At 40.5% G+C, this 25,768-nt stretch overlaps 4 protein-coding genes and 1 long non-coding RNA gene across 7 annotated transcripts in view; 3 read left to right on the top strand and 2 right to left on the bottom strand.

The window, feature by feature from the left end:
• hacd1 (3-hydroxyacyl-CoA dehydratase 1) overlaps positions 1-462 on the bottom strand; it is a 21,666-nt gene extending 21,204 nt beyond the window's left edge. The window contains exon 1 of the mRNA XM_084340138.1: positions 386-462. The gene's annotated coding sequence lies outside the window, so the exon portion shown is untranslated. The remainder of the gene's footprint in view (positions 1-385) is intronic.
• Positions 1-10,208, top strand: part of LOC311249252 (macrophage mannose receptor 1-like) — a 21,478-nt gene extending 11,270 nt beyond the window's left edge. The window contains 23 exon segments of the mRNA XM_084340144.1: positions 379-536; positions 622-738; positions 822-937; positions 1,091-1,239; positions 2,233-2,432; positions 2,521-2,636; positions 3,067-3,145; positions 3,235-3,379; positions 3,510-3,548; positions 4,257-4,420; positions 4,576-4,640; positions 4,761-4,861; positions 4,982-5,121; positions 5,302-5,410; positions 6,009-6,181; positions 7,257-7,362; positions 7,458-7,690; positions 7,799-7,964; positions 8,051-8,203; positions 8,292-8,408; positions 8,988-9,146; positions 9,224-9,256; positions 9,349-10,208. Of these exon segments, the coding sequence (XP_084196270.1) occupies positions 379-536; positions 622-738; positions 822-937; positions 1,091-1,239; positions 2,233-2,432; positions 2,521-2,636; positions 3,067-3,145; positions 3,235-3,379; positions 3,510-3,548; positions 4,257-4,420; positions 4,576-4,640; positions 4,761-4,861; positions 4,982-5,121; positions 5,302-5,410; positions 6,009-6,181; positions 7,257-7,362; positions 7,458-7,690; positions 7,799-7,964; positions 8,051-8,203; positions 8,292-8,408; positions 8,988-9,146; positions 9,224-9,256; positions 9,349-9,581 (3,071 nt within the window). The 3' untranslated portion in view covers positions 9,582-10,208.
• On the bottom strand, positions 468-25,535 carry LOC311249253. Of its 2 annotated transcripts, none has more exons than XR_014621147.1 (4): positions 25,446-25,535; positions 21,722-21,841; positions 7,240-7,345; positions 468-549 (listed from the first exon to the last, which is right to left on the bottom strand). It is a non-coding gene; the product is annotated as an uncharacterized lncRNA (long non-coding RNA). The 2 variants fall into 2 exon arrangements; XR_014621148.1 differs by lacking the exon at positions 468-549 and adding an exon at positions 2,250-2,320.
• On the top strand, positions 12,624-21,728 carry LOC311249245 (zinc transporter ZIP12-like). The gene is made up of 13 exons (XM_084340126.1): positions 12,624-12,812; positions 13,634-13,936; positions 14,623-14,952; positions 15,030-15,237; positions 15,810-15,967; positions 16,101-16,272; positions 17,213-17,385; positions 17,512-17,667; positions 17,859-17,939; positions 19,066-19,138; positions 19,273-19,431; positions 19,543-19,730; positions 20,396-21,728. The coding sequence occupies exons 2-13, from the start codon at positions 13,685-13,687 to the stop codon at positions 20,522-20,524; spliced, it is 2,079 nt and encodes a 692-aa protein (XP_084196252.1). The 5' UTR covers positions 12,624-12,812; positions 13,634-13,684; the 3' UTR covers positions 20,525-21,728.
• cacnb2a (calcium channel, voltage-dependent, beta 2a) overlaps positions 25,450-25,768 on the top strand; it is a 70,599-nt gene continuing 70,280 nt past the window's right edge. The window contains exon 1 of one of the 2 annotated variants that reach the window (XM_084340117.1): positions 25,450-25,768. In XM_084340117.1, the coding sequence (XP_084196243.1) occupies positions 25,685-25,768 (84 nt within the window). In that variant the 5' untranslated portion in view covers positions 25,450-25,684. The other variant, XM_084340120.1, reaches the window with a different exon arrangement.

Raw genomic sequence — 25,768 nt, 5'->3', positions numbered from 1 at the left:
CCAGTGGTTTACTTGCCAACTCACAGTGACAACTAGATTTCCAGAAGTCACCCAAGGTGTTGTCTTTATGCTTGAGTTTTTGTTAAGATTGAACAGGAAATATATATATAATATATGAGAAGGAAATATACTGCATGTATTATTAAGCCCTTGAGGTGCTTGTGTGTGAATTGTATTACTTCTGGAAGGAGTCAGGCTAGCTGTTTCCCAGTCTTTATGCTAAGCTAAATTAAGCAACTGCTGGCTATAGCTCCATTTTCACCGTACAGTAATGAGAGTGGTATCAATCATCATATCGAACACCTAGCTAGAAAACAAATGAGGTGCAAAATGTCTGAGAAACTGTCCTCTGACCACATGTGAATTTTAAACCCTCAGTACTGACGGATGTTCTCTGGATTGGCTTGAACGATCAGAAGAACCAGATGCTGTTTGAATGGTCTGACCGCTCCCACGTGACCTTCACGCAGTGGCAGACTGGTGAGCCGTCTCATGTCACCAACCTCCAGGAAGACTGCGTCCTCATCAGAGGAAAGGTAACACCAATCACTGTCCGAATGCAAAAGAGACACAGAAAAAGGTTTCTGATGATAATACGAGTGGTGCTGTTCTTCGATACAGGACGGGAGCTGGGCTGACCACATGTGTGAGAAGGCGTATGGATACATCTGTAAGAAGAAGGCCTCCACTAGACCAGGTGAAGGCGCCCAAGAAGAAGCCAACCCGGGCTGCAAGCTTGTGAGTGTAATTTAAACATTGAGTTCAATTAAACAACAAAGCCTTTTGTCTTTTTGTCTCACAGTGTTTTTGATTATTTTAAGGGCTCCATCAGGTTTGGATCTTACTGTTACAACATTGGATCAGAGAAAAAAACTTTTGATGATGCAAAGCAGGCATGTGGAGAGGCTGGAGGTAACCTGGTGGACGTGATTGATAGGTAAAATATTGTCATATTTTCACTCTGTTTTCAAAGTATTTCAATCATTTTGATTAGCTTGAGTTTTAAAACAAGAGTTGAAGTTCAGGTTATAATTGTTAAATTATTTTTTTTATCTCTCAACCTTTTCTGTTTTTATTTGCTTTAATGCAGATATGAGAACGCCGTCTTGGTCAGCATGGTCGGTTTGAGACCAGAGAAGTATTTCTGGACAGGTTTATCCAACACAGCCGACAAAAGCACGTTCAGGTGGACCACCAGAAGACAAGTCACGTTCACTAATTTCAATGTGGGAATGCCAGGTAAAACACTCTTCTCTTCAGCTGTGCTTTCTGTGCTTCTAACCATTTTCATGTTGTCTGATGTCGGTCCTCCATTTTAGTCAAGACTGAAACAACCGTTAGATGGATTGTCATGAACTTATATTCATGTTTAGAATGAATTGTAACAACTTTGATGATTCCTTCAAGGTAATTTATGAGGAATTATCGGTTACTCTTTGTAAACACAACACTGAAATCTGGATTGGTTGATAGAATTCCTCTCGATTTGTCCTTTGTTTTTTCCTGAATATTTGAAACAGTTTTAATATTCATGTCAGTGGTATCAATACACTGGTACAAGCCTCACTTTCTTGCTCGCTCTTTTCGCCGACAGTGAGTTGAGGCACACACACACCCACACACACATACACCAGGGTTTCTGCCAGTGTATTGCAAGACTAGCGTCCGAGCGGGCCTCAGGATTGTGGAATTTTTACCTCCACCAAGGGGGTTATGTTTTCATCCTTGTCCATTAGCTGATCTGTCAATTGGTTTGTGACCAGGATTACACAAAAAACCACTAAATGGATTTCTGTGAAACTTGGATGGAATTTTTCATTTGCATGTTCATTCATTTCTGTTCCAGTATGTTGTTTTTGTTATTCTTCTTTTTAACCTGTAAAGTGTTTTTGAGTACCTTGAAAAGCGCTATATAAAAATAAATGTGTTATTATTATTATTATTAATTTCTCAGAAAATAATGCATGGATCTTGACGAAAAAAAATCAGCCGTTTTTAGGCGGCGAGAGTACAAAAAGAGACTGTCGGGCCTTGGCAGAGGTATGCGCTCTACTGAGTGCCCTTCTGGTTTTAAAATGTATTTTTAGGATATTTTATAAACTAAAACATGTTACACAAGTCGCACAACTCCTGTTACAAATAACTCAGTGGAGGTTGCGTGTGTAGCGTCAGCAAGTGTGCAGTTGAGATTTATTTATTTTCTCCATTTCCTTTGCTGTGTTTTAAAAAAAGACAGGCACCAAGGATGCGTTGCCATGACAACTGGGGTTTTCGCGGGATTATGGGATGTTGTCAGCTGCAGCACCAAGGAGAAGTACATCTGTAAGAAGCCAGCAGAGGGTATACATGTGACGACGGTTCCACCCACCACCCCGGCCCTGAGCTGTGAGGCCGGGTGGACTCCTGCTGGCAGAAGAAGTGTCTGCTACAAAGTATGAGGACAAACTGAACTACTTTTTTTAGTTGTCTAAGTGCATAAAACTCATACTGACACATTGTTTCATTTCTCTCATTAAAAAGCTTTACAAAAAAACAAAGATTCGCAAGAAGTCTTGGCAGGAAGCACAGGACTTCTGCAAGGCCATCGGTGGGGATCTGATGAGCATACACAGTAGACAGGACCTGGAGAACGTTCCGTATGTTAGCTTAACAGTTTGTATACAGTGCATATAAAGAAATCGCCCCCTTGGATGTTTTCTCTTTCTTTGCTTTTATAAATGGAATTAAATTGAATATAATTTTACTTTTTAACAAAACATTTACAAAAAAACGCTTTAATGTTAAAGTGAAAACAGATTTCTACAAAGTAATGTCAGTTTATTAAAAACATATAATGTAAAATAATTGATTGCTTAGGTATACACCCCCTTGTTTAGTTTTTTTTTAAGGGTTTTTTTGGGTGAAAAAGGCCAAATTATATTGACCATGATTCCATTTATAAAAACAATAAAAGAGGAAAACATCCAAGGGGGTGAATATTTTTTATAGGCACTGTATGTCAAATATTGTATTATGCTACTTACCCATTCAAGTAATCAGTACTGTTTTTTTTCTGTCCTCATAAAGGTTTCATTCCTCTGACGCAGCCTGGATCGGCTTCAGCCTGGGTACCAATCAAGGATTTGTCTGGAGTGATGGCTCGGCTGTAAGCAGCAGTTTATTGTTCTCACACTTCACTCACTGTCATTCTCAACCATGGCCTAATTTTGTGTATTTCCAACAACTGTGAGCTAGTCAGACTATGAGAACTGGGGCTACGGTGAACCAAACAACCACAATGACATTGAACACTGTGCAGAAGTCCATTTATACTACGGACGACACTGGAATGATGCGCACTGTGAGTCCACCAATGACTGGATCTGCCAGATACGCAAAGGTAACACTGACCAGCCTCATCACGGACCTCTAGTTTACATAAAGACATTTTTTTCCACAGTAGTTGTGATGTGAAATTAGAGCTTTGCCCTGCTGTGGAGACTCTTCCTTCATGGTTCTTGTACTTTCAGGTGTGACTCCAAAACCTGAGCCTGTCCACGTTGAACCAGGTAAGTTTCAGCAGTGGCTCTTCCCAAAAACAGCCCCCGTCATTCCTTCGTTTAATTTCCTTGATTAATTGATTTACTTAAATTTTTCTGTTTCACCAATTATTGTTTTAGTCAAGCTCACAGCACGGCTTTAGGAATGGCAATGTTGATCTGTCTGTCAACCACTTAACCTGATTAAAATATCTCAACAGCGATGAGACGGATTACCATGAAATTTTGCACATGTGTGGTTCCTGAAGGATAAAGCATTGTGATCTCTTTAGTGTTAATTGCCAAATTTTAGCATCCGTTAACTAAAAAGCTGAAAACAGTAAACAATGTACCTTATACCTTATATCTGTGCATGTTAGCATATTGACATTAGCGCTTACCCCTGTAAGTACACTCTCACAGAGCTTCTAGTATGTCTGTAGCCTTGATTTTCATTAATCCCTCATATGCTGTATCTGTGTGATACCTAGTTAAAATAAAATTAAAATAACAATCAGTTTTGCTGCCACAAACACTGCTGCTAAAGGTTACGGTGTTTACTAAAATTAAGTTTTGTTCGCTGACACAGTAAGCAAATAATGGTCTAGTAATGGTTACAAACAGTGGTCTCACCTCGCTGTAACAATTCTAATACATCATCAGTTTGCAGAAACGTACAGTGCCAAGATTTAATTCTGGCAACTGGCCTGCCTGATAACAGTTTTGTTCCTTTTACAGTTTACAACAAAACAGAAGATGGCTGGATTATATACAATAACACACATTATTACATCAACAATGACAACCTAGATATGGAAAGTGCTCGAGCCTACTGCAAAAAGAACTTTGCTGACCTTGCAGTCATCACAGGGGATGATGAGAGGAAGTTCCTTTGGAAACAGGCAAGAAATTCAGAATTTTCTTTTTTTATTATCATGTTGTATGTTTTCAAAAATCTAATCTGTTGTGCTGGCAAAAGTACTTTAAACCTTATGTGTACCAGTTGGTTTTGATTTAACTTTAATGCGATGTGTCTCGTAACATTACGTTCCAACAGATACAAAGAGGCTCAGAGGGGCAGTACTACATTGGCATGACAGTGGATTTGGATAAATCATTTAGGTAAAACACACTACATTGTTTAGGGCACAATAACTGGTATATTGGCTTTTCTCTATTAGCTAAGTCTAGTATGAAATACAGATGCAGAACAGAAGTTTTTTTTGTTCTTTCTCTTTTCAGCTGGGTGGATGGCACCCCTGTAATTTACACTGCATGGGAAAAAAATGAGCCCAACTTTGCTAATAATGATGAAAACTGTGTGTCTATATACAGGAGCATGGGTGAGTCAAACCATACCTTGTTGGTGTCATATAGATGAGCTAATCGAACCTAACCCAACCTAATAATCAATTTAATATTAATGTTTATTCATTTTTTCTCTGTGAATTCTGCACATAAAGGATACTGGAATGACATCAACTGTGGCATGGAGCTACCTTCTATTTGCCAAAGGAGCAGCAATTTTATCAATTCAACAATGGCCCCGACAACTGTTTCTACAGGAGGATGTGACCCAGGGTGGATATCTTTCCGAGGAAAGGTAATGCTATAGCACACTTTAATCAAGACAAAGGTTTACTTATACTTGACTTGTTTTACATTCTCAAATGTACTAAAAACTGTTCTGCTCAGATATGTGTCCCTCTTTTTTCACACCGATTGCCTACTGTCCCTCTGTTGTTAATCTAAAACACTGTGCACATTCCTCTTGTTTTCACAGTGCTATAACATTTTTGTGGGGGATGACAGTAAGAAATGGCAGGAGGCCAGGATGTACTGCCAAAGCCAAAGAGGAAATCTAGTTTCTATCGTCTCTGAGAGAGAACAAGGTGAGCATTTGCTTATGTGTTGCTTATATTTCCTTTATGGTTTTCTGCAAAGGTTAATTTCATTCTACAATGATTAAGTAGGGAAATATCTCAAGATTTTGATTCTGAATCAAACAGCGTTCAATATCAACTATCTATATTCAAGGCCTTTGGAATAGGTCCTTTATTGATTTTCTTTTTGGAAAGAGGGTTTACTCGTGGGGGAAATACTGAACTGATAACATTGCCAGAGATCCTTTATTGATCTGCTTGGGAAGAAGGTTTACTCTGGACAGATTTGAAAAACCCAACAGTGTGAAAAAATAAGTTTTATCTTCTGCTGTTTATAGTTGAATCACTGAAAGGTGGTATTTTTTGTTGAACTCTTGGAACTTTATATTTGGTGAAGATAATTTGTATTTCTTAATTTAAAAATGGAATGACAGTTGTAAGTCTCATAATAGCATACTGTACCTGTACTGTACTGTTAATTGTATTAAATCCTAATCTTTAACTCTAAAGTAAAATCTGGAGAATCATGATTTGGAGAATCATGGCACTCCTAGTAAATAAAACACAATTTCAGTGAGTTATAGATCAATTGTCTCTTCCTTTTTAGCTTTCCTAACAACACAGATGCTGAAATACAATGAGGATTTGTGGATCGGCATGAATGACGTCAACTGGGAGATGCACTTTGTGTGGACGGACGGCAAAGGCATGTCGTACACAAACTGGGCCAAAGGGCATCCAAGAACCGTGCCAGAGGGACGTTATTCATATATGGATGAGGTTATTTCAAATTCTTTATCCAAATCTGTCTCTATCTCCTAGTTTAACTTGTCAATGTGATGGTCATGTGCTTGCAGATTAGTTATAATAAACAATAAAACAATAAACATACATGTTTGTACAAAAAGTGCATACAGTGAGCTGTACGTTGGCATACAGGTCAGTTATTGAAGTGGCTTTTTGCTGCTAATAGTCTACAGAACAACTCAAGTTAAAATTCCCCATAGGTACAACTCAGTCATAAGTGTAAGTGCAATACTTTAGATACTTGTGCTTTAGTTGAGTATTTCTATTTACTGCTACTTATTTTACTTGTAGTCCACTACATTTCAGAGTGTATTATTGTACGTTTTACTACACTACATGCATGTGACATCTTTACAGTAATTACCATTACTGTAAAGATTAGGTTTTCATGAAAAATAAAATATTGTGCATAACTAATTAAACCAGTAACCAGTAAAATTGGGCCCTATGTGTACAATGTTTTGGTGTGTAAATGACTCGTGCTTACCAAAAGTTTTGCAATTGGCAATTGGCCCATCATCGTCATAGTCCTTTGGGGCAACTCCTACTGTCAAAGTAATGTCTACTAAAATTGCTTGTTTTTGTTACTGACAGGCTGAGGTTGTTTTTCAAGACTTCCCCTTGAATGAGATGTGTGTTTCTGGTAACAAAAAGGATCCTATTATTTTTTTAAAAGTACTATCTCCATAGGATTGTTTCTGTAATGTTGTCAGACACGTAGAATAGCAACCTCAGCATGGAGTGGCAAGAACTAGCACTTTTAGTGGACGTAACTTTGATGGTTGTAGTTGCCCCAAATGCATTGCAGCCATATGGCGGCTGCGAGCTGAGGTGATCTACTGGACCGATTCTGAAACTTTAGGGGAGTATGAATCATTTACACACCAAAACATGTAAATGTAAGATCCATGTTTAAAAATACCAGAATTCAATAACATTTTTGATAAGTAAAAAAGATCAATCTGCATATTGTCATTGAAAATTATGGAGATTTTTCCTCAAAATCATACAACCAATGGTAATTAAATTACCTTTTTCTGCCTGATAGGAATACGACTGCGTGATTATGGTGGGCGGCGTCTCCAAAACGACAGGATCCTGGAGGGTGGAAGACTGTCACGCAAAACATGGCTTCATCTGTAAAAGAAACGTTGGTGAGTAAAATATTGACAAGGCCACGTTATCAGAAGTTAGACTGACAGACTGACATTATCAGCAGAATGACTTTTGTTGTTTCTTGTTTACAAAGACTCTCGGATTGTAGTCCCACCTACAACCGTGTTACCGAAGGCTTTCTACAAACTTGGCAATGACTCCTACAAACTGGTGGCCCAGAAGATGAGGTGGGATGAGGCGAGGAGGCAGTGCCAAGCAGACGATGCAGATCTGTCCAGTATCCTCAATCCTGTAAGCCAGGCCTACCTCATCTTGCAGATTTCCAAGCACAACGAGCCTGTGTGGATTGGACTCAACAGCAATGTGGTAAAGGCCCACCTGATATTTTATACCAACAATTCAAACAGAGTTTCAAATTGAGACAATGACCTTATAAACTTCCACTAACAAAAGTAATGACTTTTTTTTTCACAGACTGGTGGGCGGTTCAAGTGGGTTGATAACTGGTTGCTGTCTTATACTAAATGGGGCAAAGATGAGCCTAAACACAACTATGGCTGTGTGTACATGGATGTGGATGGAAAATGGAAGACTGCACCATGTATCGAGACCCATTATTCCCTTTGCAAGAGGTCACCAGGTCAGAAATTCCCTCTATTAGTTCTCTTGCACTATATACTGCACACTAAGGATGGTTAGCATTGCAGTCTTCCGTCTCTTTTTCAGACATAGCTCCCACTGAGCCTCCACAACTCCCTGGAAACTGCCCAGAAACAAAGAGGCAGAGAGCCTGGATACCTTTCAGAGGCCATTGTTACTCCTTCCTCAATTCAGTGGTGAACAGCTGGGCCCATGCCTCAGTTGAATGCCTGAAAATGGGTATGTTAATAGGTATTTATTTTACTAATAAATCATAATTTGTACGTTTGTAAAATCTTGACATTGTGCTGTTGTGGTTGTGTTCCAGGTGCTTCTCTTGTAAGTATTGAGGATCCTCAAGAGAGTCTGTTCATAACACAGAATCTGGAGCGTCTACACGACAGCGCCAAGTCCTTCTGGATCGGCCTCTACAAGACTCATGAAGGTGACAGTGGCTCAGTCTCTTGCAATTCCTTTTCCAACACATAAAGAAGTCCAACTACACTAAAGTAACGCATACTAAATGTAAACAGTGGCAACAAGATGGTGATGATATTATGGCTGGCATCTTCAAATTTAAAGTTTGACATCAGGTAAACACTGACCATAAACTGTGTGTGAGCACCAAGCATCAATAATATAAACACAGAGTCCGCTGTCCGCTGTATTATATAATAATGAGGACTGACTAGCTCTCCCTTCATATTCACAAACAATGCTCAGTTTTTGGTGCCATGCCATTGTTCCAATGGCCCGATATTCCGAAACCCCAATGTCCAAAAAATGTCCCATTGCATCAAAAGCCCATTTGTCTGACAGCCAATTATTGTGAAAACAACCACCCATTGCTCTGAAGGCCTGTTGTTCCGAGAAAACACATTCTGGTATTGACAACTTGTGTACATACTAGTTCTGTGACTCAAATATAAAGACAACAAGAGGAAAGGACAATGACTTAAGCTAACGTTTACTGTGTCTGAGTACACTGCATTGGTCATTACTGTAAAGGTCTTCCTTGTTTCAGGTGAGTGGATGTGGATCGATAGCAATGTTGTTGACTTCACCAACTGGAAAACAGGAATATCAAAATCAGATTCATGTGTGGACATCAACTCTGAAACTGGAAAGTGGAGTACAAGCAGCTGCAGCAGATATAGGTCTTACATCTGCAAAACAGCCAAAGGTAAGTTTAAGTTCAGCTATAATATTGTTTAAAATGACCAATCAGTGTCACATTGAGTATTTATTCTCTTTTTCCAGTTATTACACCAACGGAAAAGCCACCAGCTGTTGGTAAGTTGTTTTATCTAAGATATATGTTGAATATGATGTTCCAAATTCTAGTTATACCACTGTTAATACTTCTGTATCTATTGCCTCCATAGCCCACATCGTTAAAGAACCCTCTCACGGGTCGGCTGGCATCACCGTGGCTGTAGTACTAGTTGTAATTGCCTTAGTTGGACTTGGTGCCTTCCTCCTCTTCCGTAAACGGATACCCAACCCTGTATTGGGAGAAAGCACCTTTGACAACAAGTTGTACTTCACCAATCCACTCCGAGCCCATGTGGACACCAAAGGTCTGGTGGCCAACATAGAGCAGAATGAACAAGCTTAGATAGACATGAGATCAGTTGTAACTAGCACAATGGAAATTATATGATCAGAGATTTTTATTTTGGTTTCTTTCTTTATTTTGGATCACTGTACTGGGAGCTGAATCACAACCAAAGCCTGTAGAGTTTTTCCAAATAAAAAAGGAGGGGAAAGATTATTGTATAATAATTATTAATTAATTATATAATAAATCATACAGTACAAGCATTGGCACTAAGCAAATCATGGACAAGATAATAAGTGATCTATAACAAAATTTACATGACGACGTGATTTGTGTAATGTGTACAGATTATGTTTTACTTTTACCAACCAACATAACTGAGAACATTTGTAGACCAAACACCAGTTGAAAATCAAGAAAGGTGAAGACGTTTTATTAATGCAATTAGCCAGATTTTTCTCCGTTGGATCACTTGTAATCATTAGGGGCTCCATGGGCTTTTCATCAGCCTATTTCTGGCTTAAAACATTGTAAATAGATGCAAAATAAAATAAATGAAATGAACAAACCTGAAATGTCTCCTTTTTTGCACATAAAAACAGTGTTTTACCTTGATTTGTAGAGACATGTATATAAAGTTGACTAAATAGTGACTGAACAGGATAACTACCGTTTTTTACAACCTGGACCTTATTTCTAGCAAAATATATTATCATTTACTCACCCAGATAACTTCGGTGTCATTTGGCGTCGTTCGGACGAAATTAGATCCAGTGGAGCGCCGCGTATATCCATATAATGCGAGTGACGGGGCACCGAAGCGCAGCCTCTATGAGCACTATCTGCCACGAAACTAGTTCATTTCACCAATATTTTGCTACGATACGCTAGTGCTATTCCCCTCTGAGTCCGGGCTCGTCTGTTGTCAACATCCGGGGTCTGTAGGTTGACTTCTACCTCTGACCTGGAAGATGTCATCTTTGAGCTGCGTGCGCACCCGCGACAGCCGGCTTGTTTACCTGAAGCTGCTACTGCTAGTTCGATACCGGATGTTGATAACGGATGAGCCCGGACTCAGAGGGGAATAGCACTAGCGTATCGTAACAAACTATTGGTGAAATGAACTAGTTTTGTGGCAGATAATGCGTATAGAGGCTGTGTTTCGGTGCCCCGTCACTTGCATTATATGGATATACCGGCGCTACACTGGATCCAATTTCGTCCGAACGACTTCAAATGACACCAAAGTTATCTGGGTGAGTAAATGATCATATATTTTGCTAGAAATAAGGTCCAGGTTGTAAAAAACGGTAGTTATCCTTTAAGAGAATAAAGAAAGGGGGTTTGATGACAATCGAACCGAAGCTTATTGCTATCAACATGCGAACCTGCTCACAAAGACAAAGCTAAGATACCAATGTTTCGCAGGTTATGTTGACCATGTTCACTATCTTAGTTTACTGTGCTATGTTGACATAAGCTTATTTGCACTTCAATGTGCATGTCAACACTGTATCTGGTCAAATATAAACAGCTGGGATAAAGTGGATAAAGCCTAATTAACCCTCATGTTTGTCCCAAATCTTATGACAGTCATTTCAAATGCTTTTGAGGTATTTCACACTGAACAAAAAGTGTGAGGCTCATGTTGACGCTAGAGGAAGAGTCGGGAAATCATGAAAATCATGAACCATGAATGAAAATTTGTTGCTAATCCATTGGAAAAATGTTTGCATATTTCCCTGGATAAGTGAGAACTTAGACCTGCTGGTGGTACTGGATGAAAAGTCAGCAGATCACCAGATCATGGCAATCTGTCCAATAATTGTTGAGAAATTTAACTGAAATCCAAAAACTTCCTCCTCGAGCTTGTGCTAGATGAAAAGTCAGGGGAACAACAAAGTCAGTAGGCCTCGTCTTCTGGGGACCAGGAATCTCTTTACCAAATTTCTCTGCAATCTGTCCAGTAGTTGTCAAGACCTTTCCTAAAAAACAAAAAATGAGGTCAACTGCATGGTGGTGCTGGATTAAAAGTCAGTTGAGCACCAAAGGCTTTCGTCCTCTGGGAACCATGAACCGTGATATCTGTACCAAATTACACAGCAATTTGTCCAATAGTTGTCGAGACATTTCACTAACAACCAAAAACATCAACCTCATGGTGGAGCTAGATGAAAAGTCAGGGGATCACTATGGCCTTTCATCTTCTGGGAACCATGAACCATGATATTTTTACCAAAAATCACAGCAATCTGTCCAGTAGTTGTTGAGATATGTCAGTAACATTGCTATCCCCAGAGTAAAGCAACTAACATGGCTCAACTTAAATAAAAGCACTATTTCAAACTAAACAGTCTCCTAACTGAACAATTTTGGAGCAAAATATAGCCCTATTCTTTGATTTATCAAAGATATAATATTGTCATAACAGGAGTGATTACGGGATACTCTGATGAGTTTGTCATTGCTGCCTGTCAGGCTCCAAAGTAAGAGTGAGATGGGGATGCTTGCTTCCTGCCTGCGTCTCTCTGCCAACATTTCTTGGAAATAGTTGTTGTTTGGCCAACCTTAACTACCCATGTGACAGTATATTCATCAGAGTGAACAAGGGAGGAGGGCAGCATGTCCCTGTGGCATTTTTGCATCATTTCACATACCGTAGCACACACAAAACCCTTTCTCTAATGACTTGGCAACGATCCTACAGCTTTATTCACTTTTGATCACAAACTGTTTATTCAAACACGAATAATGTGTCTTTGTATTTTGTAGGTCTTTCACATTACTGCTGATATGATGTAGGTACACAGCAGATTTGCTTGGAATAACAGGCTGCTATTTAGATTTTTTTTTTGTACATATACAGTAGGAAAGATAATTACATCTGATTCCAACTTGGCACAGGAGGAAACTATCACATCTGTTATTTTGTCAAGTGATTTTACGTACAATCATGAATGATTAATGCAGACTTTCAAAATATTAGTCTGTCAGGTATCAGCAGTTCAATCACCCCTACTAACTGCTGGCCACCCCATTTACCTCATGTTGAAAATGAGGCAGTGCTCTCCATGGCAACAACAGCCCTCTAAGGCTGTCGCAGCTAATCCTCGGGAGCTTACTCAACTCTTACTTCTCGTAAGAGGGTTTTAACAGCAGCGCCAATGCCCAAGAATTCTACCCAAACAAGCTCTGGATCTTTTGTTTATCCAACCGGAGGAGGAAAACAAACCTAGTTAATAGCAGCTGAGAGGAGCAGAGGGGATAACGGTAGGCCTGTTTCATCTGGTAAGCTTTCTCATCCATTCTATCTCAGGTATTACTGCAGCTTTTGCCCTCTTATCGCTCGGTCGGTTTGACCTGCAGGGTGCATGTTGTGGGAGGATGTTGGAAAGCGTTGCGAGAAAGCTTGGCATGTTTTGCACTGTATGTTTGATCTTTGATGACTCAGAGATCATACAGAATAAGAAACCTTTTGATTCAAACGTCCCCAGTGCTTTATGCATTGGGGGCTCTGGGGCTCGTAGTCAACAGACAGCATGAATGCACTCACACCAGCTCCTGTCTTGTTCCTTTACAATTGATGCTGTTAAATAAGGAAACTGATTCAATATTTATACCATAATGAACGCTTACACTTTTAAAACATTCTTCAGTATTACAAAAATGATAGGTGAGGCATTTCCAGGCACTTTAGGAGCATTAGTTTGTTTAAGATATGGCTCTTTGTCTGTGAGCTGCTGCTTTTCATTAATTATAGCTTTTCCGTACTCCCTAGTTCTGTTCAATACTAATTATTTTCTCCACCGTCTCCCCCTTCATGCCCCCTTCTCCCTGCCCCTGTGCTCTCTTACTTGCTAATCCTTTTGTTGTGGACTGAGGGGCCCAGGCTTTGGTTGACCATTCGGCACTGTAAGGGGTGGTTCAGCTGAGGGGTGCCCACTGAGCCTCTGGTCCTCCACCAGATCAGGCGTACCTATTATTAACACCTCCCACAGCTCTTCTTCTCTAGAAGCTTTCTGTTCTCTCTTCTTGTTCACCTTGGAACAAACTTCTCTCTCACTTTGCTTGTTTGTGTTTTCTCTCTATCATCTTCACATTGTCTCAAGTCCTAAGCCAGTCCTGGGAGCTTGAGGGAGTCGGACGGCCTTGGTAGGAACATGCACTTCAGGAGCAGTGCTCCCACTTTGCTGCTGCTGCTTCTACGTGTTTGTCTTCTGGGGAGGGTGCTGGAGGTTAAAGGGCAGGAGCGGGGGTACCTGCAGGAGGTTCTCAGGGCCTTGGATTTGCCCTTAAATACCGACGACGAGCCACAGCTCCAAAAGAACCACACCGGTATCCTGATCGCCAAGGTCCTCAGGGCGGTGCACTGTGCAGAGCGAACTGGTACATCTCAGGGCATCTGTGACAAGGTACGGTCTATACCTCCACTAATTAAGAATTCCCAACTAAATCAGTGATGCTTTGAGATTGTAGGTTGGGTTGGCCACCATCCCAAAGCATCAGTATTTGACAAGTTGGTAACGAGACTCAAAAATTATCTTTCATACAAATTGGACCTTTAACATTATCCTTAAGTATCACTACATGATAAATTGAGCAACTTTTAGTACTAAATATGTATTCATCCCAGTCCTGCCTGCTTATTCTAAGAAACATACTTGTTATGGCTGGAATGTGATTGAATGCAGAGGCTTAAGAACTTGACCCCTACGGGGCATTCATGCTGAGTGGCTTTAGACATCCCTCAGTTTTGCATAATAAACTCCATAGAGTGGAGTTTTAGGTACTTCACATGTTTGTGCAGGCAGGCTAACAATAGGATTATATGTGTGTGTCAAGCATTGGTCGTGAGATTTAAAAATGAAGAGAGCAAGGAACAATGCTTCACTCTCTTAAGCTTTTGTGTGTGGATCTAATTGGGCTTGTATTCCCCTCACCAAACAAACAGCAGCACAAAGCTTTTCTAGGAAGCAGAGAACAGTGAATGCAGAGAGAAATTAGGCCTTTTTATAAGGAAGATATGACCTGGTAAATTTCTATCCTTAAAATCTGCCCCAAATGGTTCTCTTCTTCTTACATGTTGCTATTCTTGCAGTGCCTGACACCAGACGTAGCTCTCTCTGTGCTCGAGGATGATGGGAAGGATTACCTCTCTCGGGAGGAATACCAGCGGATCTCCACTGTTCTGCTGTACTACATAATTAACCTAGAAGACCTGTGTGTGTCAAATGCTGCCTCTCCTTCCTCCCTAACCTCCTCCTCCTCCTCGTCCTTTGGGAACCATCAGTTCTACCTTTTGGCCCTCACCAATCTACACCCATCTGAGAACAGCCTCTTCCTATCATCCAGCGAAACAGAAAGTATTCTGCAGATTATCAACCAGCACTATCACCCCTCCAATCAAGATGCCTCATCTGACTTGCAAGTAAGGGATTTTTATTTGAGAAATCTTTCTCGACGGCTGTATAAGCAGACATGATCATTTCATCTTTTATCCCACAGTGTATTGATGCCGCTGACCTCCTTCAAGATGTTGGCGTGCAAGAAGATCCAGGTGCTGGTGTGTCTTCTGTGCCCAAACTGGCCGCAGCCGTCATCAGCCATATCCTGCAGGGCCACTGTTTCAGACAGAGGAACCTCCCGTCTCCTGCTTTCTTTACTGACTACATATTTCAATCCCTAAATCGCACCAGTTACCTGCAGATAATGGGTAAGTTCCACAGTTGGCACATTTAAACAGACTAACATTTGCTTTTTAGCTGCAAACAGAAGCTCTATAGCTCGCTCTGTCTGTCTCCAAAATTTCCCAACCATTTGTGTCCAGAGGTTTCACCTTAGGTGGCTGATGTATCTTTTACATTACACAGTCATTTGATCCATTATCATTATAAAAATACTGATTATAGCAGCTTTAACTCTTCAATATCTTCTCTATTTAAATTCTAATTTTACAGGGGTTTCCTCTCGCTGCCACTGAATAGGAGGAATGAGTCATCATGCATGACAGAGTAACCAACCCTCCTAAAAGATTTTTAATAGTCTGGGTTTTTAAAAAGAGGTTTCAAATACGTATCAGATACATTGCTAAATACAGGAAACCAGCAGGCTCAATCCAAAACCTTGTTGCTGTATTGAACGCCACTACTCTCCAATTATCAGTCATCTGCGTTGCTGTTTGTTTTGCAAACTTTTCTTTAGCTCTTTTTTCAATCTCATTTGCATAAAGTTGTGTTTTCACCGACCTGGTGCGCAGTGTCATGACGCAGTGATTTCTTTGCTCAGACTTGGAGGAGTTGCTTCATCAGCTGGGAGTAGGACAGGAAGGAGTGACGCACTCTCACAACAGGAAGAGGCGGAGCATCACAGGGAGATCACAGAAAGTGGCCGGGCCGGATGGCTGCAACCATGAACCCCGAGGACTAAATCAAGACTGGGCACAGGTGAGGCTGAGGCAAAGCACCTGTTCTGATGATTACAAAAACCATGACAAAAGTGCTGTGAACTGCATGTTGGTTTGATTTCAAGAACCTCCTACTCATCCACACACTTGTCCTTTACTTTGTTTCTAATTAGGTATGTTTTTCAGCCAATCAGCTGGTGGATATTTTTTCTCTGAATCCTCATTTGCCAATTTCCAAGGAGCACTTCAGACAAATTTGCCCAGCCATCATTCAGCAGTTGCTAGGCAATGCCTGTGAGTCTGCAGAGCAAAAAAGAAGAGGATCTCTGCCCACTGCTCTCGAGAGTAAGACATTGTACTTCATCGTACATATGAAATATACATATAATATCATCTATTGATTGACTTCTTTACTACTTTTTTTTGACAACATTTTGGAGGATGTTAACTCATTCCTTGAGCTTGTTAAGTTACTGCTCAATTCAATACTTTTCCAGTCACTGTAGAGATACTAGCCAAATGTCCATCAACAAAAGAGTTAATGAATTTGGTCTTGACATTTTCAAATGTACAAGTACATGACAACTTTTGTGTTGAACTTAGCTTTGTACTGGCCCTCGTCTTGTTAAAATTGTCCAGTGGTTTCACACGCATTTACAATATACAGTGAAAGCTGTCTTCTTAGCATGTAACATTTTGGTCGACTCCCTTTGGTGTCGATATTACATCCACAGAAAAGCTATATAACACTTTAAAAGAAAGGGAAAAAACCCAAAAGTATGTTCCCTTTAATATTTGTACAGAAAAAATGTGTCTAAGTGCCTGACACACCAGGCTGACGGTCGGCCGTCTGGCATTGTCAGGGCAGTCGGTGAGCCTCCGTGGCTCTACTAGGTAACTGTAAGGACACTGCAAGGCCCTTGTTGGTGGCTTTTTGCCCGGTTGAGCATGTAGAATCAGCGGTGGCTCATCGTGTTTAGTATTCATGATTTCACCCATTTAGCATGGTTTATCCTTATTTTCTCCTCTGCCTCTTTGCCAGGGCCATTTGGAACTTTTTTTATCAGACATTAGAAGCAGCTATATTAGCAAGAGTGGTGTCAAAAATGCCACCACACGTCCGCAGGGAGGTCTTTGGCTGCCAGCTGTAATCTATGCGATGTTTTCAAGTGTAGCTTTTTAGCTGAGACACAGGAGACGTGAGGCAACACAACAGTCAGCCTTTGTTGCAGCTAGTTCTGATGTGTCAGGGCCTTAAACTCTCAAAACTCTCTCCCCTCTACAGAGTATGGCTACAGCACAGCTGCTGTCCTTCTCATCACGTTGGGCTCCATGCTCGGTATCTGTCTGATCTTCTTCAACTCCTGCCAGGAAACCTACACACTCATCCTACAGCTGTTTGTGGGCCTGGCAGTTGGAACCCTCTCAGGAGATGCCCTCCTGCACCTCATACCACAGGTATAGGACACAGAGCCACTGCACCATCCTCTGTAACTGTGAGTCAAGCGCCATACATGTATAAAAATAGTTTGTGTTGACGCTGGAGTAAATGTCTAATTATTTCCCTCTTTGTCTCCTTTGGAGATCCTCGGTCTCCACGATGACACTCACAGTCATGATGACCAACACTTCACAGAAGGAAAGGAGTATCTGTGGAAGATTCTGGGCATGATCGCAGGGATCTACGGCTTTTTCCTTATTGAGAGAATATTTTCCTTTTTTGTCCCTTCTCATGGCCATGTAAGAGTTTAGATCTTTGTAGCCTCTATCAATTTAACGACGCAGATACTGTAAAAAACATAGAAGGAAAAGTTGATGCTGCTTTTCTTTATCTAGCCAGAGGTTGAACTTTTAGAGTTTTCCGTGAACAAGCAAGTTATCTGAGCTGACTGCTGAGCAACAGCAGTCTCATGACTTTCTTTTGTCTACAGGGTCATTCTGGTGACCTTCCCTTAGAGCTCCACTGCAATGGTCAGTCGCAGAGAGGCAAGTCCATCTCCACCATACAGCTGGTGAGTCTCATCACTGCCCTGACTCAACTGTAATGTTTTTTAACTTCATGTTCTTGGCAGCCAAATCTGATTCCAATCATCACCCCTGTTATTTGCTTTAGAGAGGGGACGTAGGGAACATGACGAGGCAGTTCCTGGAACTTAGACAGAAAAACATTTAAAGAGGGTCACACATCAAGTGCTTAGAAGAGAGAAAAAAAAAACATATATACACGAGGTGTAGTGCTTCTGCATGAGTGGTTTCCATTTTTGTGTGATGCACCCCCAGATAAGAGAATCCATTATTTCAGTAAAGTTTAGCATCATTGTAATACAATTAAATCAAACTGTTTAATTCCTACTTTGTGTAACAATATTTTCTTCACTCCCAAAAACAAGACGCAGCTGCAGTAGCAGCGAAATTAATACACTTGGTAAACATTGTGTTTACTGTGCTGCACCACTGTGGAGTAACTAGAATCAATATGGTTTAATCTTCCCGTTGATGCTTCACTCCCACAGTACTCCTCCACCCAGGCATCAAGAAACCACTAATGCACTTATAAACAGTGGCGTTCTGCTAGAGGGCACTGTTGACAGGAGAACAACCAATTACAGCACGATTTTGGACATTTTTTCGCTTGCACACTTATATATCAGCTTAGAAACGGATGTTACAGTAAACAGCAATCCTTCAAAAAATCTCTGAGCACACATACTGTAGATCAAAGACTTTCTGAATCCATCGAATCCATGTTCACATTTTATAAAACTGACTGAAATACAGTTAAATCAATTTTCCTTTGCTGCTATTATATAACAGGCAATGAAGAGTGGTGTGGGAGGGAGTGAAGGAACAGAGCATGTAGGATGTTGGAGAATGAGAAGTATTGAATCATTCAAAATGCACTTCATGATTGTGTTGAATCGTGTACAGTTGAATGTACAACTAGAACGTATCGGACACATGGAAAGACTGTTTTTGTAAACTACATACTGAGGCCTGTTTACTCTTGGTGCATAAAATATCCTGTTTTGTTGAATTTGTCTCATTCAGGCCCCTTCATTTGCCCATATTTAATTTCTCGAATTATCAAAGGTTAAGTGGGTTCAATCTGTGCTGTGAATAATCATCTGTGTCCTGCAGGGACCAGTTGATGACTCAGAGTGCACAGAAGTATCTCCTGAACTCACAGACACAAGGAGGCCTTCACAACAGAGTAAGCTACGTCAAAATGAGCTGCATAACACAGCTGATTGCGATGTTCTTTGTAATTAATCGCCTGGCATGGCTGATTAATTGTCATGGTCTGAGGATGAGCTGTAACGACACAGGCTCTCTTTGTGTTCCCAGGACAAGGGGTTCCCCTGCTGGCTGTGATGGTAATCGTTGGAGACAGCCTTCATAACTTTGCCGATGGCCTGGTTGTCGGGGCGGCGTTCTCCTCTTCAGCTGAGACTGGCATGGCGACCACCGTGGCCATCCTATGCCACGAGATCCCTCATGAGATGGGTGAGAGTTCATGGTGCTTACTTTGGGAATGCTTTTGTTGTTTGTTGGCTGAGGACAGGAAACACTCTGGTTGACTGGCGACTTATCTTTTCTCCGCTTTCTGTCTCAAAGGGGACTTTGCAGTGTTGCTCAGCTCCGGACTCTCAGTGAAGACTGCTGTGCTAATGAACTTTCTGAGTGCTTTGACGGCCTTCATGGGCCTCTACATCGGACTGTTCGTTTCTTCAGAGATGGAGGTGCAGCAGTGGATCTTCACTGTTACTGCTGGCATTTTCCTCTATTTGTCACTGGTAGAAATGGTAAGGGAGCCTTATTAAAGGATGAGGCTTGTAACAATATCTTTTTGCTAACAAATCCCACAAAAAGACTAAATCCAACAAGTAATCTTCATCCTGTGTGGCAGCTGGATTCTCAAATTCATGCATGGTCACAAGATCACCCTTAGCTTGTGCATATGACACCGCAGGCTGTAAACATCTATGGTATCCTGATAGCTAGCTTAGTTAGCTAGCCTCTCATCCATGATGGTGTAGTTCGGCAGAAATAAAATAGTTCCTACATGTAACTGTTCACAACAAGGTCTGTGGATATCTCAAGTGACCAGGTCGTGATTTCTGGAAAGAGATATTACTGCTGAGTTTTTCAGATGTACTTTTTGGCGCTTTGAGCACCACAAGCTAGGTGCCATTTAGTTCGATTATATCCGAAAGAATATCTCTTCAGCCTCAAAATCTCCCAAACTCAGCAACTTACACCAGAAAATAACCTAGATGGATACACAGCACTACAGGGAAGTGGGAAAGATATGTATTTTGATTCTGGGTGTACTGTCCCTTTAAGAGGCACGCTATTTCTTGACAATGACAAAAATACTGAATATCAGCCTTTTCTTAAAAAAAAAATCCTAACCAATATCAAAACTGTTAACAATTCAGTTATACTCTTCATTTCTTTCCCTTTCCAGCTCCCAGAGATGAATCGAGTGAAGACCGACAGACCGTGTCTCATGTTTCTCATGCAGAACCTCGGTCTATTGATGGGTTGGGCCTGTCTCCTGCTCCTCGCACTCTTTGAACATGAACTCAAATTCTAATTGTGCAGAGTACGTAATGTACAGTATCTCTGCACACATCACAGGGTTGAGCTGAGGCAAAGGCTGACCTGTTTTCTAGTGCTGTTGACTTGCTCTGCTCTTTACACATTCAAGTGTTAATGTGCTCAACCAGAATGTTTTAACAAGTCACTTTTGGTCCATGAGTATTTATGGTGTTGTAGTGTCCACACTGGATGATGATGAAACGTTAGTTAGCTGTATGAATCCTCTTTTTATACTTTGATTTATTTTTGTATGTTAGTTATTATGGGTGACTGTATCTGGACAATCAGTAGCTCTAATGGCCCTATTTGGAAGCATCAGATACAGTTGTGCATATTTGCTGTTCTGTGAAACATTTGCATCGTCTCAAACACTCAAATCATTTGATTTTGAAGTAATTTCTCACCAGCAAAATATAAACTGTTGTAAATCTACTTGTTTTGGTTTGTATATACTGTTTGTCAGTGTCCTAATACGTAGAGGGGGATGTGTAATTTTAAAAGTCACCTAGACCACATGGGTTTTTGTTAATTTTGTACAATGTCATTTGTTATGTATTGAGTTGGGTAACGCTTTATTTTACAGGACTGTAATTTCTAAGACGTTTCCTAAGAAAACTGTGCTGCTTGGTGTGATTATTTGGACACTGGAGACAGTGTTCATTCAGTACTAATCCTTTGAGTCAGTCTTTCATTAAAGGAGCAATATGTAATAATCTTAGATGAAAACTTTAAAAAATGAATGAAAATTATCAACAGAATGTGAATAGAGGTCTACGTGTTGTGTTGCAGAGATATCTAGTAAGATTAGCATGCTAACCAACCAGCCCCAGCCTGGCCAGGTCGAAAGCTACACAAAGCTCCTGTCTTAGCAATGTAAACATTAACACTCCTCCAGTGCTTTCCAGGGAATGTCCTTGGAAATTGTTAGAAGATTACAAACCCATAAAATAGTGCATAACCTTAATTTGAACATATGAATATACAAAACCTGATTGGCGTAATGAGAAACTCTTACATTAGGTGTAAAGAAAGGATTAATATCTCTTTGTTGGACATAAGCTGCTCTGAAACACATTTATTTTTGAAGCCCTGTTTGGATAAACATTGCTCTCCCTCTGCGTCTCATCTCAGAGGCATTGTTCTTTGTTTTTGAGGCCTCTCTGTGATCCAATATGAGGGCACTTCCACCCACCTGAGCTACTTGTTCTCTTCATCCACCAACCTGGGTGACTAATGCTCGCTGTGCAAGACAGAAAACTCCGGAGCGATCCGGCCCACACAGCACACACGCTCTTTACCGGTCAGAGTGGGCCTGTGAAAGGAGGTGGAGGAAGAAGAGAAAATGAAGAATACATCAGCACAATGAGATAAATGAAACACGGCAAATCAACTTATTTGTACATAAAATTGGATTTCTGATATTCAAAAAATGAGTGGGCTTAATAGATTTTTTTTTGCTCTTTTTAATCAGCTTGCTTTAATTACATTCTGGAGCTCGCAGCATCAATATATTTCTGTAAATTTCGAACAAACAGCTGTCAAGCACTTGCTTTATTTGTGTTGGTGATTAGATGCATGTTGATTATATTCATTTGCAATTCAGCGCTCACTATCCAAGTGAAAAGTCAGTCGTATTGACAGTGTCATGAGATTATTTGACTATCACATCAGAAAAAAGCTGACACCATTTATTGTGACTTCCCGAGTAATGTTCAAACAATAGCAGGAAGTCTGTGCGTTTTCTCTTATTCTAGCATTTTCGCTGTTTTTTTTGAAATGCCAACCCCCCTTGGCATTTCCAGGAAAGCTCCAGGCCTACTGGTTTGTGTGTGTAAATCTGCTCTTTTGCACCAAAGAGGCATTTTTTGGCACATGTGCGTCTTTTCAAGGCAACTGCTGCCAGGATGGAGGAAGGAAGGGCTCTTTATCTGGGCCATGCTGGTGTGAACACTGAGTATCCTCATTTGCTCATCAGAGAGCTGTCAGAAGAAGAGTTCAGCTCCAGGGTCAGCAGGGCAGCAGAACACACAGAAACAATGGGAGAAGACCAAACAGGAAATATAGAAGTGTTTTCCCTTTGATTCGACTGAAAATAATTCCATGCACCTGTTATTGTTGTCACACAAAACCACATGGGATCAAATTATAGGTAATGGTAGTATAGCATTTTAGTTACATTGCAATCAAAGTACTTGTGGTTTAACATACTCAATATTTCATTATGGAAAGCAGCAATCTTAAGTTCAAGTGAGTCTAGGTGAGTATTATCTCTACTAAAAAACTGCTGCTCAGCTGGGCAGCCTTGTGCAATTAAGTCTCTAGTTAAAAGGGGAAGTTCATTAATTTAGTAACACTGGATCCTACATCTCCCATATCTCCCACAACATAAGACCATCCGTGCCTGGTGAATACCCACATTTTTCAAACTCCATATGGTCTGTAACATCAGCTTTCTGTAAAAAATGTACCTCCAACCCAAGATAAACCTGATGACATCAACATGACATCATCTGGGTTGATTTTTTTTTTCCAACTTTGGAGGGTCCCTCCAGAGCCATAGAGGAAACTATACCACTGTTTTCATAGGCTGAGAAGTACTAAGTTGTAAACTGACTTTGATGTGTGAAATCAGTGGATTGGCCCTTTAAAATGCAAACGCACACAAACCCACTAGAGGGCAATAATGAATAACAAACCTTTGGAGCTCTTTGTGGCTAAAACTGGTCTGAGGAAGGGGCTCACTTGAGCTGCAGCTGTGCATCAGAGCATGTCAAAATCCAAGTGGCTGTTCCTCGCTGCAGAGGACTATTTGCCTGAATGCCAAAGAAGCACTAAGTAGGTGCAGTACCATTCATTCACCTCTGTGGTGAACTCACCTGAGGAGGTACAAACAGCCACCGGGAAGATATTCTGTTTTAGTAAATATCCCACTTTGATCTAGAGCCGAAATAATGAGCTGATTAATCGATTAGTTGACTGACAGAAAACAGTAAACTCATCCTGGTTGAATGTGAAGATTTGCTGCTTCGTTCTGCTTTATATCAGTATAAACAGAATGTCATTTGATTTGTGACTATCATAACAATCGTAAAACTATCTAGAATGATTAATAATGAAAATACGTCCTTTAATCCAGTGGTTTTCAAACTCTTTGTGTCCAAGGTACACCAGAGGGCAAGTCAAAATCTCAAGGCACACCTGTTTTCTTATCTGTGCAAAAATGCCTCTATAACACGTTATCCAATTTCTTTGTACATGTTTATTTTTAGTTCCCTGGAGGTTTTTTAAAGGATTTAAAGGGTATCAATTTTGCCTCTGTATTAGGAAGTGAATATGTACAAGAAAAGATATAGTAAATTGAATCACTTGCTGTATAGTTGTATATTTCAATAATAATCTATGGTTGTAACAAATTCCCGAGGCACACCTGGACAGTGTGCCTCGGCGCACCATATGGGAACCACTGCTGTAATCCATTCATTCATAATGTAAATCAGTGGTTTGTAACCTTTTTCACAACAGGGACCCCTAAACTGACACAAAACTAGAGCACGGACCAACATAGTCGTATGTTCCACCTTTGCGTTACTCATGGATGGAATTATAGTGAAAACAAATTATTCCCCTTAATGCTTGGGACCCTGTCAGGGACCCCTAGGGGTCTCCAGACCGCCCCTTTGAGAACTACTGCTGTGATGACCCAGTTTGCAAACCGCCAAATGGTATACAGTCTACAACTGTGTAGACACATCAGGCTCAACAATAAAAAATATATCAAAGTGTACCAGTATCACTGTTGCAGCTGTTTTTTCTCAGCTCTTCTATACCTGGTTCACATTTTGACTTGTTGTAGTTGCACAGGTGTTACTACTTTTAATAATGGCTACAGTCATAAGTGTCCCAGTAAAAATAGGTTTTTCCTACAGTGAGATGTAAAACAAGCCCAGTATAGGAACCATCTAATGGTCAACATCTACTATACCTGATTTATTTTAGCCTCAAAAGAGTTCCAGCTTCTCATTTTGGGTTCAAAAGTCAGCCACACTTTACACTTCAGTTCTTCATCAGTTTCTCAATTTGTATTAACTGATTCCAGAAAATTCTTGCAAACAATATGCAGTGGTGGAGGAAATTATTCAGATCCTCAACTTAAGTAACTCACTTTTTCTTGACTAACAGGTAGATTTTCCTGTTTATACCTACTAAAGTTATGAAAGTAAGAGAACTCAATGCGTAATAAATGTCCCCTTGGAGCTCATTTCAAACTATTTTGTACAGGATTTCCACTAAAAATTATTTTCATTATGGATTAATCTTAAATTATCTGAAAATATTGAGACATGCGGTCACAATAACCCAGATCCTAAAGTGACGCCTTCATAATGTTTGGGCCTCCAAAATACAACACGATTGAAAGGAAAAGCAGCAAATCCTCACATATGTGAAGCTCGGTCCATGTAATGTTTCTGGATGGAAAAGGCAAAAATAGCTTTTGGTCAATCGACTAATTATTTCAGCTGCGCTTGTATGAAACATTCTAGTTAACATGCTCTTCATATGTTTTGCATGTTGTGTAAATAAATAAAAAATAAGAGAGTATTTTCCTACTTAGTTACATTCCACTACTGTAAATATATTCATGTTTGTCACTCTTAATGAGAAAAGGCTTTAAAAGCCATCCATTTTTATTTTCAGACTGTTTATCTGCTGTGAAGCTGTTATTCATCTCCATCCTTTGTGCTGTGTGAAGGCAGAGGTGTTGGCGTTGGATGAGGGCGCATATGGAGCAGGAGAGCTCTCAGCCAGTGTGGGTAGGAGGGCACTGATGAGGAGGCTCTGTGATGCTGAAGGCTATAATATCCGAGAATACAAACTCATCATCATCATCTGAACTGGAGGAAAACTGCTTCACGAACCTCTTCCGCTCAGGCTCCTCCTTTAGCTCTCCTGTCTCAAAACTTGAAGATTGGCGGTGCCGGGCTTCCCAGCAGCAGCTCCTCGCTTCTTCTTCTTTCTTCTCACGTTAACCGGCAACCGGGTAAAAAAAACAACAACCCCAAAACAAAATGAGCTTCAGCTTCTATCTTCGACACAGGTGGAGCTCCTGTCCAAGCCGAGAGATCTTTTTTAAGTTTTCCTTTTATCAAATGGTGTAATGTTCGTTGATAATACTCCAGAAACACGAGAGACAACACCTCCGGACAAACACATGGATTCGCTGGAACATCCGATGTTGCAA

This window comes from Pagrus pagrus (genome assembly GCF_965226575.1).
Source record: "Pagrus pagrus genome assembly, chromosome: 20".
In the NCBI taxonomy this organism is placed as follows: Eukaryota; Metazoa; Chordata; class Actinopteri; order Spariformes; family Sparidae; genus Pagrus; species Pagrus pagrus.
This window is presented reverse-complemented; position numbering and strand designations above follow the sequence as displayed.

Excerpts from the sequence above, each read along its gene's own strand:
- LOC311249245 (XM_084340126.1), top strand. The coding sequence starts at position 13,685 with ATGCACTTCAGGAGCAGTGCTCCCACTTTGCTGCTGCTGCTTCTACGT. Across the intron at positions 16,273-17,212 it reads TCTGCCCACTGCTCTCGAGA|AGTATGGCTACAGCACAGCT; the intron begins GTAAGACATTGT and ends TCCCCTCTACAG. Across the intron at positions 17,940-19,065 it reads CCATCTCCACCATACAGCTG|GGACCAGTTGATGACTCAGA; the intron begins GTGAGTCTCATC and ends TGTGTCCTGCAG.